At 53.0% G+C, this 16,027-nt stretch overlaps 1 protein-coding gene across 1 annotated transcript; it reads right to left on the reverse strand.

The window, feature by feature from the left end:
* Nucleotides 1-10,371: 10,371 nt before the first annotated feature.
* On the reverse strand, nt 10,372-11,073 carry DNAJB8 (DnaJ heat shock protein family (Hsp40) member B8; the record flags this gene model as incomplete). The annotated part of the gene is made up of 1 exon (XM_084888973.1): nt 10,372-11,073. One exon carries the CDS (start codon nt 11,071-11,073, stop codon nt 10,372-10,374), a length of 702 nt encoding a protein of 233 aa, XP_084745099.1.
* Nucleotides 11,074-16,027: the final 4,954 nt, after the last annotated feature.

Genomic DNA, 16,027 nt, shown 5'->3' on the forward strand with positions numbered 1-16,027 from the left:
GAATGTGAAAGTCTGAATTATAAAATAAAGGATAGTCTAGAGGTGAGGAACAGTGTGAGCAAAGGCTCAAGGGGGCTGGGAGGGTGGCCTGCAGGGCAGCAGGAAGCAAGCTCGATGCCCCTACCATCATCCCAACCACAGGGACACTGAAGGGAGAAAGGGCACATGAGCACGGAAAACATTACCTACACGCCACTACTCAACACACTCCTCCCCACCCCCTGCACTGGTGTGAGGGGCACCGTGTAGTGGTAGAAACGCCTTATTTGGTACATAGGAAACCGAGGCTTGGAGGGGTGATGTAACTTGCCCAGTGACTGGACCCTCCTCTCTCTGACTCTAAACCTCACCCCTCCTATCAGACCTGAGTGGGCATCTCACCTAAGGCTAGAGATCTGTATACCCTGCTCCCCACAACTCCCTAAGGCAGGCATCCACTTGAGTTCTGACAGGCCTGATGACAGAAATAGCCCAACAGAGATGAAGCTGAGGCCTCCGCTCCCATCAGGGGCCACTGGGCATCTGTCTCCAGGAGAGAAGACTCAGCTGGAGGCAGCAGGAGGCTGCTTGTCACTTAGTGACCTGGGATCTGGACACACCCCTCTACTTCCTGCTGGGTGAACTCAAACAACTCTTTCCCCCAGGAGGCCTCAGCTTCCCCTTCTGTGAGATGGGGCCACATCGAGAGCAGCTACTGTCCACAATGTATTGTTATGCGGACAAAGCAAGAGGCATTACGACACATGTGGAATGGTGCCCATTTTGGCTAGAATACTTTGCAAATTGCGCCAGTTAAGCCTCTGGGGAGCCAAGTGTTGGGTGTGTCTGTGAGGGTATTTTTATTTTATATTCTTTTATTATACATTTTAAATTTGTTACAATAAGCACAAGCTGCAAAATAAATCTCAAATTTGTCATACAAACTTGTCCATGTATGTAAAGAGTAGTGGAAGTTTTCAAGACCGTTCCCAGATACTGCTTCTCCCTCCCTCTCTCCTCCTCTAGGTGGGGTCAGCCTTGCCCAAAATCACCAACGGCCACTCCACCCACTGCGGGTGACAATGTCTGCCCGCTTAAGTCCAGAGAGAACAGGGCAAGTACAAGCAGAAAATAGAAGCCTAATAGAAGGGCAAATACGGTATAATTCCACTTATATGAGGTCCCTAGAGGAGTCAAGTGCATAGAAGCAGAAATTAGAATGCTAGGGACCAGGGGCCAGCGGAGGGGGAGTGAAGAGTTGGTGTTTAACAGGGACAGCATTTCAGTTTGGGAAGAAGAAAAAGTTCTCAAGATGGACGAGGGTGATAATTGCTCAATAATGTGAACATACTTAATGTCACTGAATGGAAACCTAAAAATGGCAAAAATCTGTTAGGTGTAGGTTACGTGCTATAGAGTTAGCTAGGATTCCTGGCAGTCCTATGAATGGGTGATGTCCACAGCATCCTGCCCTCAACAGCCTGCTCAGCTCCTGTAGACCCACATCTATGGCTTCTTTTAGGGAGTCAATTCCCTCACATTCGGTCTTCTTTTCCTGCTGCCCTCCATTTCCCCCAGCACTGCTTTCTTTTCCAAGGAGCTCTGGCTTCTTGGTGTGAAGAGGACAGCTTCCATTTTGCCAGTTTTGCCCTCAGTGATATTTCAGGCTCAGTTTGCTCTAAGACCCATTTGTTCATCTTTCTGGAGGTTCCATAGAGCCCTCCTCCAACCCCATATTTCAAATAGATTCGTTTCCTTCCCATCAGCCTCTTCACTGTCCAACTTTTGCATCTATACATAATAACTGGGAATGTGAGGGTGTGGATGACCTTAGCCTTGGTCTCTAATGACACATTTTTGCTCTTGGTGATCTTTTCTAGTTCTTCCATGGCTGCCCTTATCTGTGTATTTCACATGTGTTACTGTTATGTGTATTCTACCACACTCAATCAATCAATCAGTCGCCCATTGCAAGATAAAAGGGAGGCAGGCCGTGGTGAAAGGTGAGACTGGGAGCCTAGGGTCTTGGTGGGTGTTGGGACTTTGTCCTGGGTCTTTCAGAGAAGTTTGGAGGCTTCTACCTGAGGGCATAGTAGAGTGTTCCAATTTGTTTGAATACAAAGAGGAGTTTAATGTTTTCCTGTGAGCCACTTTCGAGAGTTTGGACTTTGGATTACTAGCAACCAATGACTTTAGAACAAATGACCTCAAAAGCAAAGTGCCTCGGTGTTTTCTGAGGGCAGAGCCAGGGAGTGACACAGTCCGAGGGGCACTAGGTTGTCCGTAGGGAGCTGCTTTGGGTAGCTGGTGCTGGCAGCCTGGAGCCCAGGGAGACCGTAGAGCAGTAGTCAGGTTTCTGGAGTTCAGAGTGGGAGCCTTCTGGGTCATTGTGAGATATCTGGGGTGGCCAGAGGTGTTCAGCACACAGTGGGTGTACAGATCTGAAGCCTGAGCCTGACGCTGCTGGGGTGGACATGTCAGCATTCCTGAGGCCCCAGTGTGGACCCCTTCTGAGCTGGGCACTGGGCAGCAATGCACAGCACACCCCTCAGTGGCCTGGTGCAGGGGCAGGACCAGACAGTAGCAGACAGTATGGACAATCATGGGGTCCATACAGGTGGTTGACTGGGACCAGGGAGATGTGGGGTGCCCCCAGAAGCAGCAGTCTTAAAATTGCTGAGTCAGTGCTCCATCCCCGCATCTGCTTGGAACAGGACAGCATCTGCAAAGGCTCACAGACCAATGGTGAGATGTGGTAGGGCTTCGGCTGTGAGAGCAGGACTAACGCACCTTGAGGAAGGGGCAGAGGCAATCCAGGCCCTGAGCTCGGGGAAGGTGGGGCATGGGCAGGTGGGGCTGGCAGTAGGGAGCCACTCTATGCTGTCCCAGCACCTTCCCAATATTAACATCACAAGAAGGGATGGGTAATATCTGTTACAGTGGGGGCTCTCTTTTCAAGTTTCTGACCTGTAAAATGGGCAGGGCTGTCTGGAGGCATGGATGACGTTTGGTGGGCAAAATGCAGAGTAGGTGCTCAGCACCTTCCCTCCATTGGCATGATGAGCCACTGTTGTCTTGACAGGTTTTGATGACATGATTGTCCTAAAAGCCAGATGCAGGGTGCTGGAAGCTGTTATGCAGAATCAGCTGGTGTCCCCACTCAGAGCTGAGCTTGGGACCCTGGCTGCCCAGGGAGAAACACTGGGGTCTGTGAAACCTTTTGCGGCAGAGGAGCCAGGTGAGGTCTGAAGGTCCCCCAGGGCCCTGTCCCAGGAGGAGCACAGTTTTGGGAGGCCAGGGCTCCGCAAGAGCCCTGCGGTTGGTGTGGGGGTCTGTGGAAGAGAGAGCAGTGGGCAGGCAAGCCATCCCTGTCGCCCCTTGTTGCTCTGAGACTGTGCTTGGCATCCATTCCATAGTTGTCTCCAGGTGCCTTTCTGTCTCTCCATGTCTCTCTCTATTTGGCACGTTTGAGCTGTCTCCCTGGCCCTCCTCTCTGCCCTTGTGTCTCTGTGTCCCAGCCTCTCTTTCTGGGTCTTTCCTTCCTTCCATGTCTCTCCCTGCTCCCCCATCTTCCCACTCATCCCCACCCCAGCCATGCAGTCCCCTCCAGCCCACTCGGTGCCCTTATCTAGGTCCAGCCCCTGCACAATTGCTGGGAGCCCATCCCCATGACAACAGGGCAGATGGCTTCGAGTAGTTGCTCTCCCTCCCACCACAGCTCAATCCGTCTTTGAAATTAAATCAGCTGTGATAACATCATAACATCGACTGGCCAGCGGGAGGGAGGGCAGGCAGGAGGCTGTCTGAACCCCACCCACCCAGTCCCAGGCCTTGGATGCAAGGGGAAAGGATGAGGAGGGCCAGCTTTCAATGTGTCTGTAATCTTGACCAAGTCTCCTACCCTCTGAGCCCCCATTTCCCCATCTGTAAAATGGGGCAAACAGGCATTCTTCTTCTTGGGACCAGTGCAAGTCTCAGGCAAAGTGCCTCAGGTGTGCTCAGTAGGGCCGAGAACCTTGCATCCTGCCCCAAGTTCACAAAGAAACCAGACCCTGGTGGAAAATTTCACTATGGGAGTAGCTGAGGGACCAGGAGTTCACTCAGCCACTCATAGTGGAGAAGGTGCAGACCTGGCCCCCTGCCTGCTCTGTGAGCTGAGGTGCACCCTCCCTCTCCAGGGTTTTGGTGCCTGAGCTTGTAAAAGGCCCCAGTGTCTTGAATCCTACTGCCAGGAGGACACACGGGGATGCCATCTTGTCTACCCCTCAATGGGGAGACTACTCCCCCTCCACGGGATTCCGGTCTCTTTAGACATCCGGGGCCTGTCAGGATGTGAGAGCCCAGGAGTGGTGAGTGGAGGAGGTGGGACCCTGCAGATCTGAGGCCTCCCTGGGGAAGTGGTGCCTGAGGCCTGAGCTTGGTAGGAGTTTTAAGCAGAGAGGTCATTATGTGCCTAAGTGCTGAGCCAAGAAGGGGGTGGGGAGCGGCTGCAGAATAGAGGGTGAGGGAGACCACAGGACGATTAGCAAAGACCTGTCAGGAGGCAGAGGAGGAAGGGGCTGCGTGAAGATCTGGGGAAAGGCAAAAGCGTGCCAGGAGTGTGTGCAGGACAGCGAAGAGGCTGGGGAAGCCAGGGAGGACATGGGGCCAGATGGCGCAGGGCCTTGTGAGCCACGGTGAAGACTTTGGCTTTTAGTTTGAGTGTCTTGCAAAACTCTTAGGTTTTTACAAGATCCTTTTGGCTGCTGGGATGAGAACAGGGTGGAAGGGGGGAGGGAGCAGGCAGGGAGGTCAGGGAGGAGGCTGGGGCGATGTCCAGGAGACAACTTGGGGCAGCATCTATGCTGGGGCTGAACCAATAGAGGGGCCACAGTGTAACCCGCACCCGCAGGGCCTTCCTGTGTGGAAGGCTGGACTATGCTGGGCCTGACCAGCAGGTCCCAGGCCAGGACATGGGCACTGGGTTGTGGGGTTCTGTGGAGGGCCACCAGGCTTCCTCAGGGCTGCGGTCCCAGCATCCCGAACACAGGCCCAGAGGGGGCTCCTGGTGACATTTCCTTGGCCAGAACGGCCTGCTCCGGTGCAGCTTGGCTACGGAGGCGATATGGAGCAAGGCCTCCAAAAAAAAATTGAACAGGCCGAAAGGAGATGAGAAGCGTGGCCCAGAGGAGGCCAACAGCACGCACAAGATGTGGACGCTCAGAGGGCCTGGGGCAGGCGGGGCTGGAAACGCAGCAGGGGCCTTGAATGACAGTTTGGGGAGTTGGACTCTGTCTTGGGTGAGCAACTCTGCTTGCTCCTCAGCCTGTTTCTCCATCTGTGACATGGGGCTCAGGGGTGAGACAAGGATTTAGGGAGGTAGTTGAGGACATGTCGGATGCTTAGCCAGGTGCGCCAGCCGCCATGTTAGTAACTGCACCGTGAGTTGAAGCAGGGGAATGCCCAGATGGTCTATGTAGAGGGGGAAGGCCCAGCTTCAGGTGGGAGGCTTGGTGAAAGGAAGGCAGAGCAGGCAGTGAGCCCTGACCCTGAGGTCCCTGGAGCGGTCAGGAACACCAGTGCCTTCCAAGCACCCGGATCTCTGCTGGGCACCCAACCCCAGAAACATGCAACCACCTGGGCTGCTGTTCTGTAACTGGATTTTCCCAGCAGCTGTCAGAGCTAAGCAGGCCCACTTGATACAAGCTCGGCTGGCCAGTAATTGGCGAAATTAGCAGGTCGGCAGGGGCAGAGGTCAGGTGGTTAATGCTGTAGTAGGGGTTTTGATGAAGTTAAGTCCCTGCAGAACTGGAAGCTGGGGTTCGGCCTTCTGTGCATCTCGGGACTCTCCTGCCCTTTGAGTAATGTGGTTAGGGGACCTCCAGCTGCCGGCCTGTCCCAGAGGCTCCTGGAGGTGGGACCCAGCCAGAGCCTGGGCTGAGGTTGGAGGTGCAGCTGAGCATCCAGGTCACCTATTATGTTCTCCTGACCAGGGCACCTGCAGCACCAGAGGGCTTTGCAACCCCAAAAGATGTTGGGGTGATGCCCTTTGGCTTCCTAGAAGAAGCCTTTAACAAGCTCCCCTGGGAGAACCAACACCAGGCCCACCTCTGGGCCACCATAGGTGTTCATACCAGCTCTACATATAGACGTGGGATGGATTCCTCCCCAGGTCTCTCTGGGTCAGGCTTCAGCCTCCCCCCAGGTTCAAGGCCTTCCAGCATCGTCTCCCATCTGAGCTCCAGAGGTTGTCCTCTGAGCATACCCCCCGCTTTTTGTCATTCCCTAAAACAGTCTGCTCCCATTTTCTTTCACTTCCCATTACTTATTGGACACCTACTACATGCCAGACACTGGGCTAGGAGCTGCCATGCATGGTTGAGCAAAATCTGATTAGGTCCCCGCCCAATGGCACTCCCATCATCTTTTCTGGTCATGCCCACATGCCTCTCTTCCCAGCCTGAGAAGCTAAGGAGTGACAGAGACCCTGTCACAATCAGCTTCAACTCGGAAACCTAGAATCACCTCTTTTTCTGACTCCACTCCAGCCCCCAAGAAACAAGGACTTGCCAGCATACTGATCCTTCACACACACACACACACACACACACACACACACACACACTCTCCCATGGGCACACCTACCTCAGCTGTTGCTGCAGTTATTTATTATTATTATTATTAACATTTTGAAGACAAATCCTTTGGAGTCGATAAATTGGATGAAATTCTGGCTCAGCCACTTGCCTCCGTTTCCAGTTGTGTAACATGGGCCAATGACCCAGACTGGGAGAGTTGTGGGCATTACATTGAGCTGTGTGTATCTACCTCAATGGCCTCTTTTCTTTTCCTCAAAAAGGGCAGGCTTTTTCCTGCCTCAGGGTCTTCACACTTGCTGTTCCCTCAGCCTGGCCCGGATTGCTTTCCCCCAGATGGCTAAGTGGTCCACGGCATCACATTCACTGCAGATTCTGATAAATGCCACCCCCTCAGAGAGGCCTTTCGGAACCACCTGACTTAAAACTCCCCTGCCCATCCCCGGTCCCATCCTTCTCCATCAGCTCACCTGACTGCATTTCCTCTCTCACATTCCCTGCTACTGGAGACAACAGTCTGCACACCTGTTTGTTATCTGCTTCCCAACAGTGTCAGCTCCACAGCAGGAATCTAACTTTGCCCACTGCTGTGTCCCCAGGGTCAATACATAGTTCCTAAATTGCATTGAATTAAAAGTGCCTGACACATATGTGAGTTTGAGATTGTTTCAAGATAAAAATGAGCTTTAAGCCCTGGCTGGTGTGGCTCAGTTGGTTGAGTGTTGTGCTGTTGCGTGGAGAGGTTGCCGGTTCCCTTCCCTGTCAAGGCACATACCCAGGTTGTGGGTTCAATCCCTGGTTGGGGTGCATATAGGAGGCAACTGATTGATGTTTCTCTATCACATTGATGTTTCTCTCTCTCAAAAAAAATCAGTAAAAACATTTAAATATACATACGTATATACTTTAAAATATAGTTTTAAAAGACTGTCACTCAGTAGGCTCACAGGTAATCAGAACACAGCTTCCCCGTCTTCAGCACCAGCATCCTTCCCGACAAGAAGCTCACTTGCCCTCGGGGAGTCTGCCTTGCTCTGACTCAGAGGAAGCTCTGCTTCCACAGGACCTTGTGACACCCACCCCTCCTAGGGGTCCTCAGTCTGATGTCTGAGCCTCAGCCCCATCTGCTCTCCTGGCCTGAAACAGCCCTGCAGAGACTTAGGGACAGCAACTGGAGTCCACCAGGCTGCCTTTCTCCAAGCTCTCTCCCCATCCCAGGCTGCCCACGCCCCCGCCCCTCCCCCGGGGCAGGACCTGGAGCCCAACACAAAAGTGGGAGCAGAAGTTCTGAACAGCTAGCCTTCCCTCTTCCCTGAGGTCAGTGAGACTTCCCAGGTGCTTTTTCATTAGCACCTGCTAGTCACACAAAGCTTGGGCCCAGCCAGGGCTCCCAGCCTAACTTCCTTCATCTCCTTAAAGCAAAATTACTTACAAGTTTCCAGGACAGGGAATCTTCTTATGTCTAATTGGGCAACAGCTCTTGGATCTGCTCCCCTCCCAGCTGAATGTGTCAGAGAGTGAGGTCTGTGCCTTTGGTGGCTCCTTCAATGAGGATACAATGCTGAGGACAGGCCCTGGGCCCGGGTATAAGACCTCACCCAGGCTCATAGGCATGTCTACAAGCAGGGCCCCCCCCACCACCACCACACACACACACACACACACACACACACACACACCTTCTCACAACCGCTGAGCCAGGTGCTGGGGTCAGCAATGAGGAAAACAGAGCTCCTGTTTTTGAGGAGTTTATGGTTTTCGGGGACTGCAGACTGTAATCAAACTGCCCTCCACTGCTCCATGCTACACATACACAGTCAGATGTGTGCATAGTGCTCACACACATGACACAGACCCCCGCCCACATAGGGTCATGTGGGCATTATCAGGGAAGTCACATAAGAGGGTCCCAGTCCTCAGAATACCCACCAGGAGTTCTCCCAGGTGCCCACCGTCTGTCTGCCCACAGCAGCCCATGTACCTGTGAACTCTCCCGTACCTGTGTCCCCTGCCACAGCCCGACAACTGCTCAAAGGATGCCCACCACCGCCTCAGCACCCACACTAGAGGGTCACACCCAGAGCCCGCCCTGACTCTGAGGGCTGCCCTCCCTTAGGCCCCAGATGCCACAGAGGCAGCACAAGCCTCCACCCCACACTGTGTCTGGGGCCAGAGCTCCTGACCCATCTCCTGCTCTGGCACCGACTTCCTCCCAACAGGAGGCCTTTATTTGTCTTGCCTGCAGTCATCACATGTGCCCCAGCACCCAATACTCACACACATGGGCCCCTACATACCACACCACACTCACACATACCTACACCACATCACACAACCTCACCACATACATGCCATACCCATGCACACACTGTGCACACATCACATACACACAGACACACACCACACTCACACACACCACTTCACACACCAAACCCCCATACCACATCACACACACACCACTCATGCATCCCACACTCCAGCTCATACCACATCACACACACAAGACACACACCACATCAAACATATCGCCACCCCACATATCACATCACATACACTCGCACACACCACACTACACTCACACCCCCACCGCACACCCAGAAACATTTATTCTCCCAACAAATAAGTGCCAGCCCCTCGGTGCCAGGCATTGCCCGAGAGGCTGGGGACACAGTGAGGGACAGCAGGTGCAGGCCCTGCCCTCGAGCTTCTCAGAGTGGCCGAGAGGCGCAATCTAACACAGACGAGGGCCATGGAGAAGCAGGTGAGGAGCTGTGGAAAGCAGAGCAGGCAGGAGGGGAGCTCATTCAGAACAGGGGTGTCAGGGCAGGACTCCTCAAAGAAGGATGCTTGAGCAAAGGCCTGAGGATGAGTGGACGTTCACATGGGAGAGCAGCCTGTGGACAGGCCCTGAGGCTCTCAGGGGTCTGGTGCAATGAAGGGACAGAGGCAAAGGCCGGGATGGGTGCGGTTCAGAGAGTGAGGGGTGATGGGAGGTGAGACCGGGAAGGTGGGCCAGGCCAGGTCCCCAGGGCCTCGTGATGAGGATGAGGCCTGAGGTCTTCATGCTTAGAGTCAAGGGTGCCACTGAAGGCTTAAAGCAAGGCAGGTAACCTGATGCTGTTGGGTATTAGCACAACAACCACACCGTGAAGAATCCCTGTGAGGAGCAGGGGCCGGAAGTCAGGGCCAAACCCCGGTGAGGATGATGTGGCCACACTGGTGTTTATAGTAGGCGTGGAGCCCGGCCAATGTGGCTCAATGGTTGAGCATCGATCTATGAACCAGGAGGTCACAGTTCAATTCACCGTCAGGGCACATGCCTGGGTTGCAGGCTGGATCCCCAGTGTGGGGCGTGCAGGAGGCAGCCAATCAATGATTCTTCTCACCATTGATGTTTCTATCTCTCTTTTCCTCTCTCTTCCTCTCTGAAATCAATACGAACATTTTTTTTTTAAATAGTAGGTGTGGAACACAAGGTTGGATTGAGATGGATCGATGGTCATGGCATTTGCCAACTGACACAATACAGATGAGAGATCCCAAATCACCTGCAGAGCCGCCCCTGCATCCTCCCCTCACTGCCCCCAGCAATGGGCTTTGGGAGGCAATGCCCGCAGCCCTGAGGCCCAGGCCCCTCTGCACATCCATTTGTGCTGGAGCCCGCGCTGGGCAGGTCCACAACGGATGCCCACCACCCCCAAAGCCAGGCCAGCTCATTCGGTGCACTCACTTGGGACATTTATTAACCATGAGCCTGCGGGTGCGGTCAGGCGGTGGGTGCGGTCAGGCGGTGGGTGCAGGGTCTGGGGGGCCACGGTTACTTGCTGTCCACTCGCTTAAGCTGCTCCTTGCCGTTGATGGTCAACGACTTGAGCTGCCCATCCTGTTGCACTTCCACACGCTCCTGCCCGTTCTCCACGATGCGCTTGGTGGTGACCCTGTGTCCATTCACCAACTCGGTGGATGACATCACTGACTTGAACCCTGAGCTGCCAGAGCCCCCAAAGGAGGTGGATGAGAAGGTGGTGCGGCTAGCGGTCCCCCCGCGGCCCAGGTTGTCGAAGGCGGAGAAGGCCTCCATGAAGGCGGGGAACTCACCGAAGCCGTTGGAGAAGGCGCCCCTCAGGCCATGGCCCTGGCCTCCACGGTCACTGTTGAAGGGGGCGACCCAGAAGTCAAAGGAGAAAGGATCCATGCCACCAAAAAACTCGCGGAAGATGTCCTCGGGGTTCCGGAAGGTGTAGCCGCTGTCGAAGGGGCTGTTGTAATGGGTGCTGGCCCCGCCACCACCACCGGCCCCACAGCTGTCACAGCCCGCCCGGTCGTATAGAGAGCGCTTCTTGGAGTCGGACAGGACCTCGTAGGCCTGGGACACCTGCTTGAACTTCTTCTCAGCCTCCTCCTTGTTGTCGGGGTTCTTGTCGGGGTGCCAGCGCAAGGCCAGCTTTCGGTAGGCCTTCTTGATGTCCTCCGGGCTGGCACTGGACTGTACCCCCAGCACGTCGTAGTAGTTAACCATGCTGAAGGGGGAGTTGGGGCGGAGGTGGGTGAGAAGGTGACGTGGGCCCAGGGGCCCAGGGGATCAGGGTGGGTGTGGAGGAGGCAACAGCTGGCGTGTGTGTCCCTCAGCAGGGGTCTTGCTGGCTCTGGGCGTGGCTCTGCCCAGCGAGTTTACCCTTTCATAGTACCAGTTTTCAAGGACAGGTGGACACCTCCACTGAAAGGGGCGGGGGGAAGGGGAGGGACACTGCCAATGTGGGGCCAGGCAGGGGCAGGGTCCCCAGCAGAGCTGAGACCAGACTCTTTGTGACATCAGCCCCTGGGCGGGGCAGATCCACCCCCAGCTCTGGACCCAGTGACACCGGGCATGTTGGCTGAGCCCGGAATCAGCCACGTGGATTCTGGACCCACGTGGGCAGCAAAGGTCAGTGATGTTGGTCAAGGGAAGGGAGTAAGGGCTTCCTAGGACAGGGTCAATGGCTGAGTTGTTGGTATGGGTTGAGGGGTCCCAAGGTGGAGGTTCAGGCAGGATAGGGGCAGGAGTTCACTCTTCTTGGGCCCCATTATCCTATCAGATCCTCAAAGGTAAGCTCCACAAAGGCAGGGATGTTTGCCTGGCAATCAGTTCAATTTATTGAATGACTGAAGCTCAGAGACATGCAGCAACATATTCAAGGTCACAGAGTATGTCTGTGAGAGAGAGGGAGATGCAAACCCAGGGCTTTCTGAGGCTAGTGGACAGCAAATCAAAAGAAGCATTTCACCCTGGCAAGTTTTTCTCAGGGGTTAGAGCCTCAGCCTGCAGACTGAAAGGTCAAGGGTTTGATTCCCTGTCAAGAACATGCACCTGGGTTGCAGGTTCCCAGCCCCAGTAGAGGCACATACAGGAATGAAAGTAGGATCTGGAGACACTTTGCAAACATGTTCTCACCAATTCCAGATGCCAGGAGGAATGAAAGTAGAATCTGGAGACACTTTGCAAACGAGATAAACGCTATCACCCCACATACCTTACCATCTGCCCACACTGACTACTAACACACATAGTCATGTCGCTTGGTAGAGGAAATGAATGACAGAATAACTTCACTGGGCTTAGAAGAAAATATTTCTACATTTTTGTAACTATATTTCTGCCACTATAGTTAGAATCTGTTCTTGACCAGCCTGTCTATTGAAACTGGAGAAAGATACCAACCCACATAATTCTCCATGACAATAACATTGGGAGTAGTGCAGTTGTTGACTATGGTGACTGTAGGGAGAGGACAAAGTGAGGTATGCATGGTGACAGATAAGGCATCATTGAAACAGAAGAAGTCATTAGGGTAGCTGTATTGGTGTAAAGGCTGTGGTGACAGTGGAGTTGACAATGGCAAAAGTGGTGCTAGTGAAGGTAATGGTGACACTGGTGGTGAGGATGTTGGTGGAGACAGTAACTTATGGTGGCAGTGGTAGTAGTTATCGTGTACATGTGTCATAAAGACAGTTGCTCAGATGAAGGTGGTGCGAGTGGTGGACATGGACTTGGTGATAATGATGATGATGATGCAGGTGGTAATAGTGTGATGTCAAAGGTGGTGTTGGAGGTGGAGATGATGGTTGTCATGGTTGAGCTAGAGGTAATGGTTAGCTGGCTGAGGTAGATGTGGTGGTGGTGGTGGTGGTGGTGATAGAGGAGATGATGATGGTAGTCATAAGGAAGGTGGTGTAATGAAAATGATGGTGGTGGTAATGATGACAGTGATGGGTGTATTTCTGCTCATGGTAATATGAATACTAGTAGAGGTAGACATGGTGATGATAATGACAGAAATGCAGCCAGTAGTAGAGTGGTAAAGATGGTGGTAATAATGGAGGTAATATCAGAGGTGGGATGGTGGTAGCAGTGATAGAAGTGCTGGTGATTGTAGTTATGATGATGGTCCTAGTAATGGTGATACTAGTTGAGGTAATGAAGATGATATCCGTGGCAGGATGTGACCGGGTGATGGGATTGATAGTGAGATAATAGTGATATAAGCAATGTGATGGTGATACCATAGTAATGGTGATGGTAATAATAATGATGGTGCCAAAACTGGTTTGGCTCAATGGATAGAGCATCGGCCTGCAGACTGAAAGGTCCCGGGTTTGATTCCGGTCAAGGGCATGCACATTGGTTGCGGGCACATCCCCAGTAGGGGGTGTGCAAGAGGCAGCTGATCAATGATTCTCATCGATGTTTCTAACTCTATCCCTCTCTCTTCCTCTCAGTAAAAAATCAATAAAATATATTTTTTTAAATAGTAAAAGGCAAAAGATTTATGCGGTCTGAAGAGAAACCAGAGCATTATTTTTTTAAATAGTAATGGTGGTGATGATGGAGGTAGGGATGATGGTATGGTGATGGGGATGGTGATCGGTGATGTGATATTGGTAAGAGGGTTGATGACAACAGTATCACTACAAGTGAAGCCTGAGGGTGCCATAGCAGTGTAATTAGGACAGTACATGGGTGGCTACAGCAATGTTAATAGACAAGGAACCCAGAATGATGAGGTGCCCAAGTAACCTACAGATGCTTCCTCCTACCCAGGCTCCCCCTCTTGCCTCCTTGCCTGAGACACCGGTGCTGACCACCTCTGTCTTTCCAATGAGGCATTTTCTTCTGGTCCCTGCTGTTCCAGAGCCCATTGGCAGGTTCCCTGTCCTGCTCTATGCCCAGGCCCTGTGCCTAGCCTGAGGCCTTGTCCTGGGGTGGATCTGTAGGAAGCAGCTGGGGTGAAGACAGGGCTGGAGACCCCATCATAAATCCCTTGGGTCAGAGCTGTCCCAGAGCCCAGCTCCTCACTGCTAAAGGTGCCCTGGAGACAGAAAGCCCTCCCAGTTCCCCGGGTGGGCGTGGGGCAAGAAAGGTGTGGAGCCTGGTGATTTCGCCTGTTACAAAGATGGAGGAATAGGCGGACCAGGGATGAGCATTAGCTCAGGCCCCCACAGTCTTGTCTCTCACATGCTTATAGGCCAACTTCCCTCTCCAACTCTGTCCTCATTTGTCAATGGGGTAGTGAAACTCCTCCTCTTCAGGACTTCCTCTGCTCTGGGGAGCCAGCCTAGCCTCCCAGGTCTCTGACCTTTGATGTCCCTAAAGCCAGCCCCTGAGCCAGGCCTGAGGAGAGAGAAGACCTTGAGTGACCAGGTGATCTCAGGCAGAGCCTGGCCTGCACGGGGAGGACCAGAGAGGGCAGGGCACAGCCAAGATCACACAGCAGTCCCAGGAACCCTCCCCCAGGGTGAGCTGATAGAGGCCAATTAGGCCACCAATTGGTATTCTGAGCAGCCAGAGGCCCCTCTCTGTCTTTGTAATTAATGGAGTGGCTTTTTAAAAGGATTCTAATCACCCCGGATTCCTATCTGCTTATCACTAGCATTCCTAATTAGATGATCCTGGCAGTCACTGGGCTAATTCTCTCCAGCCCTGTGCAGCCCTGCCCAGCCTAGGGCAGCCCACCCTACCCCCCTTTCAGCCCCCACCCCCAGCCAGATGGGCAGTTCAGGCCTTCTCTCCCCTCAGGGCCCCCGGTTCTCTAACTGCATTACCTTCAGGATGGATGGGCGACAGCAATGGATGGATGGGTCACTTGATGGACAGTGACAGGTGAGTGAAGGGATTGAATGAACAACCATGAGAGTGCATAGATGGATAGACAGACAGACTGAGAGGTTAAGAGCTCAGCTTGTCGAGCTCTGTTACTTATTAGCTGTGTGTTCTCAGTGAAGTCACTTAAGCTCTCTGTGCCATTTCCTCATCTCATCTGTGAAATGGGGGTAGTAATAGTATTTTCCTCAGAGAGTAGCTGTGAGGACAGCTTACTTGCTAGTATAATGATGACAATATTGATAAAGATGCATAGATGGGTAAATGGAAAGACAGACTGACAGATGAGGGAAGAAATAGTAGATGAACAGGTCCACCGAGGAATGGTACAAGGATAAATATACATACAATTGGTGAGCTTATGGGAAGCTGGTCGCATGGTGGGTTATGAAACAGGCAGAAGGGACAGTGTGTGCTCAGCGCAGACAGGGAGGTATGGGAAGTGGAGGGCAGCCCTTCTCCTTCTCCAGAAGTGATAGGACCATCTCAGCTCAAGTCTCTACACAGATCTGGCTCAGGTTTGCTTTCCCTACCTAGCTTCCTGCTCAACCCTCAAGCTAGGGGATATGGTTGCCCACTGGGTCCCCAGGATGTGATAGGGGTCTTAACACCCCTCCTAGAAGAGACCCATATGGTCTCTGGCAGCTCAGATCTGGCCTCAAGTAGGGCTTTACTACTAAGTCATCAGCTGTGGGGGCCCCCGTCCCTGAGTTCCAAAGTGTACCATCCTGTTAGGGAAGCCTCTCCCCTCCTCACTCCCAGTTCCCTAGTCCTCAGCCCACCATTCCTGCATGGAGTGACCCTGGGCAGGACTCTGATCGCAGGTCCAACAGCTGGTCCCAGGTCTCTAGAAGGATTCAACTCCCAGAGCTTTCCCTCATACCCATGGGCTCTGCAGCTTCTGGTGTATGGGGGTTTCCTAGATCTTTCTGGAAAGAGCGTACAACAAAGAAGCCTGACATGTCTTCCAGAAGGCTAAATCAAGACCTGCATGCATGCATTTGTCAGCAGACATCCATTTATTCATCCGTCTACCCACCTAATTCACCCATCCATCCATCCATCCATCCATCCATTCACCAACCACTCACCCATCTATCCATCCCACAGGTTTCTCGATCTCCTGTCCACACATGTGCTGTGTGCCAGGCACTCCTCTGGGTGTTGCGGGTACACATATACCAGTGAACATACTACACAGGGCCTTGTCCTCATAGAGCTGACATCTAGTGGTGGAGATTCAATAAACTGATAACTTATGAACGTTCAATATAATGGCAGGTGGTGAAAGGTGTCTCAGAGAAAAACAAAGCAGAAAAGACTTAGGGAGTGATAG

This window comes from Pipistrellus hanaki, assembly GCF_964339955.1.
Source record: "Pipistrellus hanaki genome assembly, chromosome: 6".
NCBI lineage: Eukaryota > Metazoa > Chordata > Mammalia > Chiroptera > Vespertilionidae > Pipistrellus > Pipistrellus hanaki.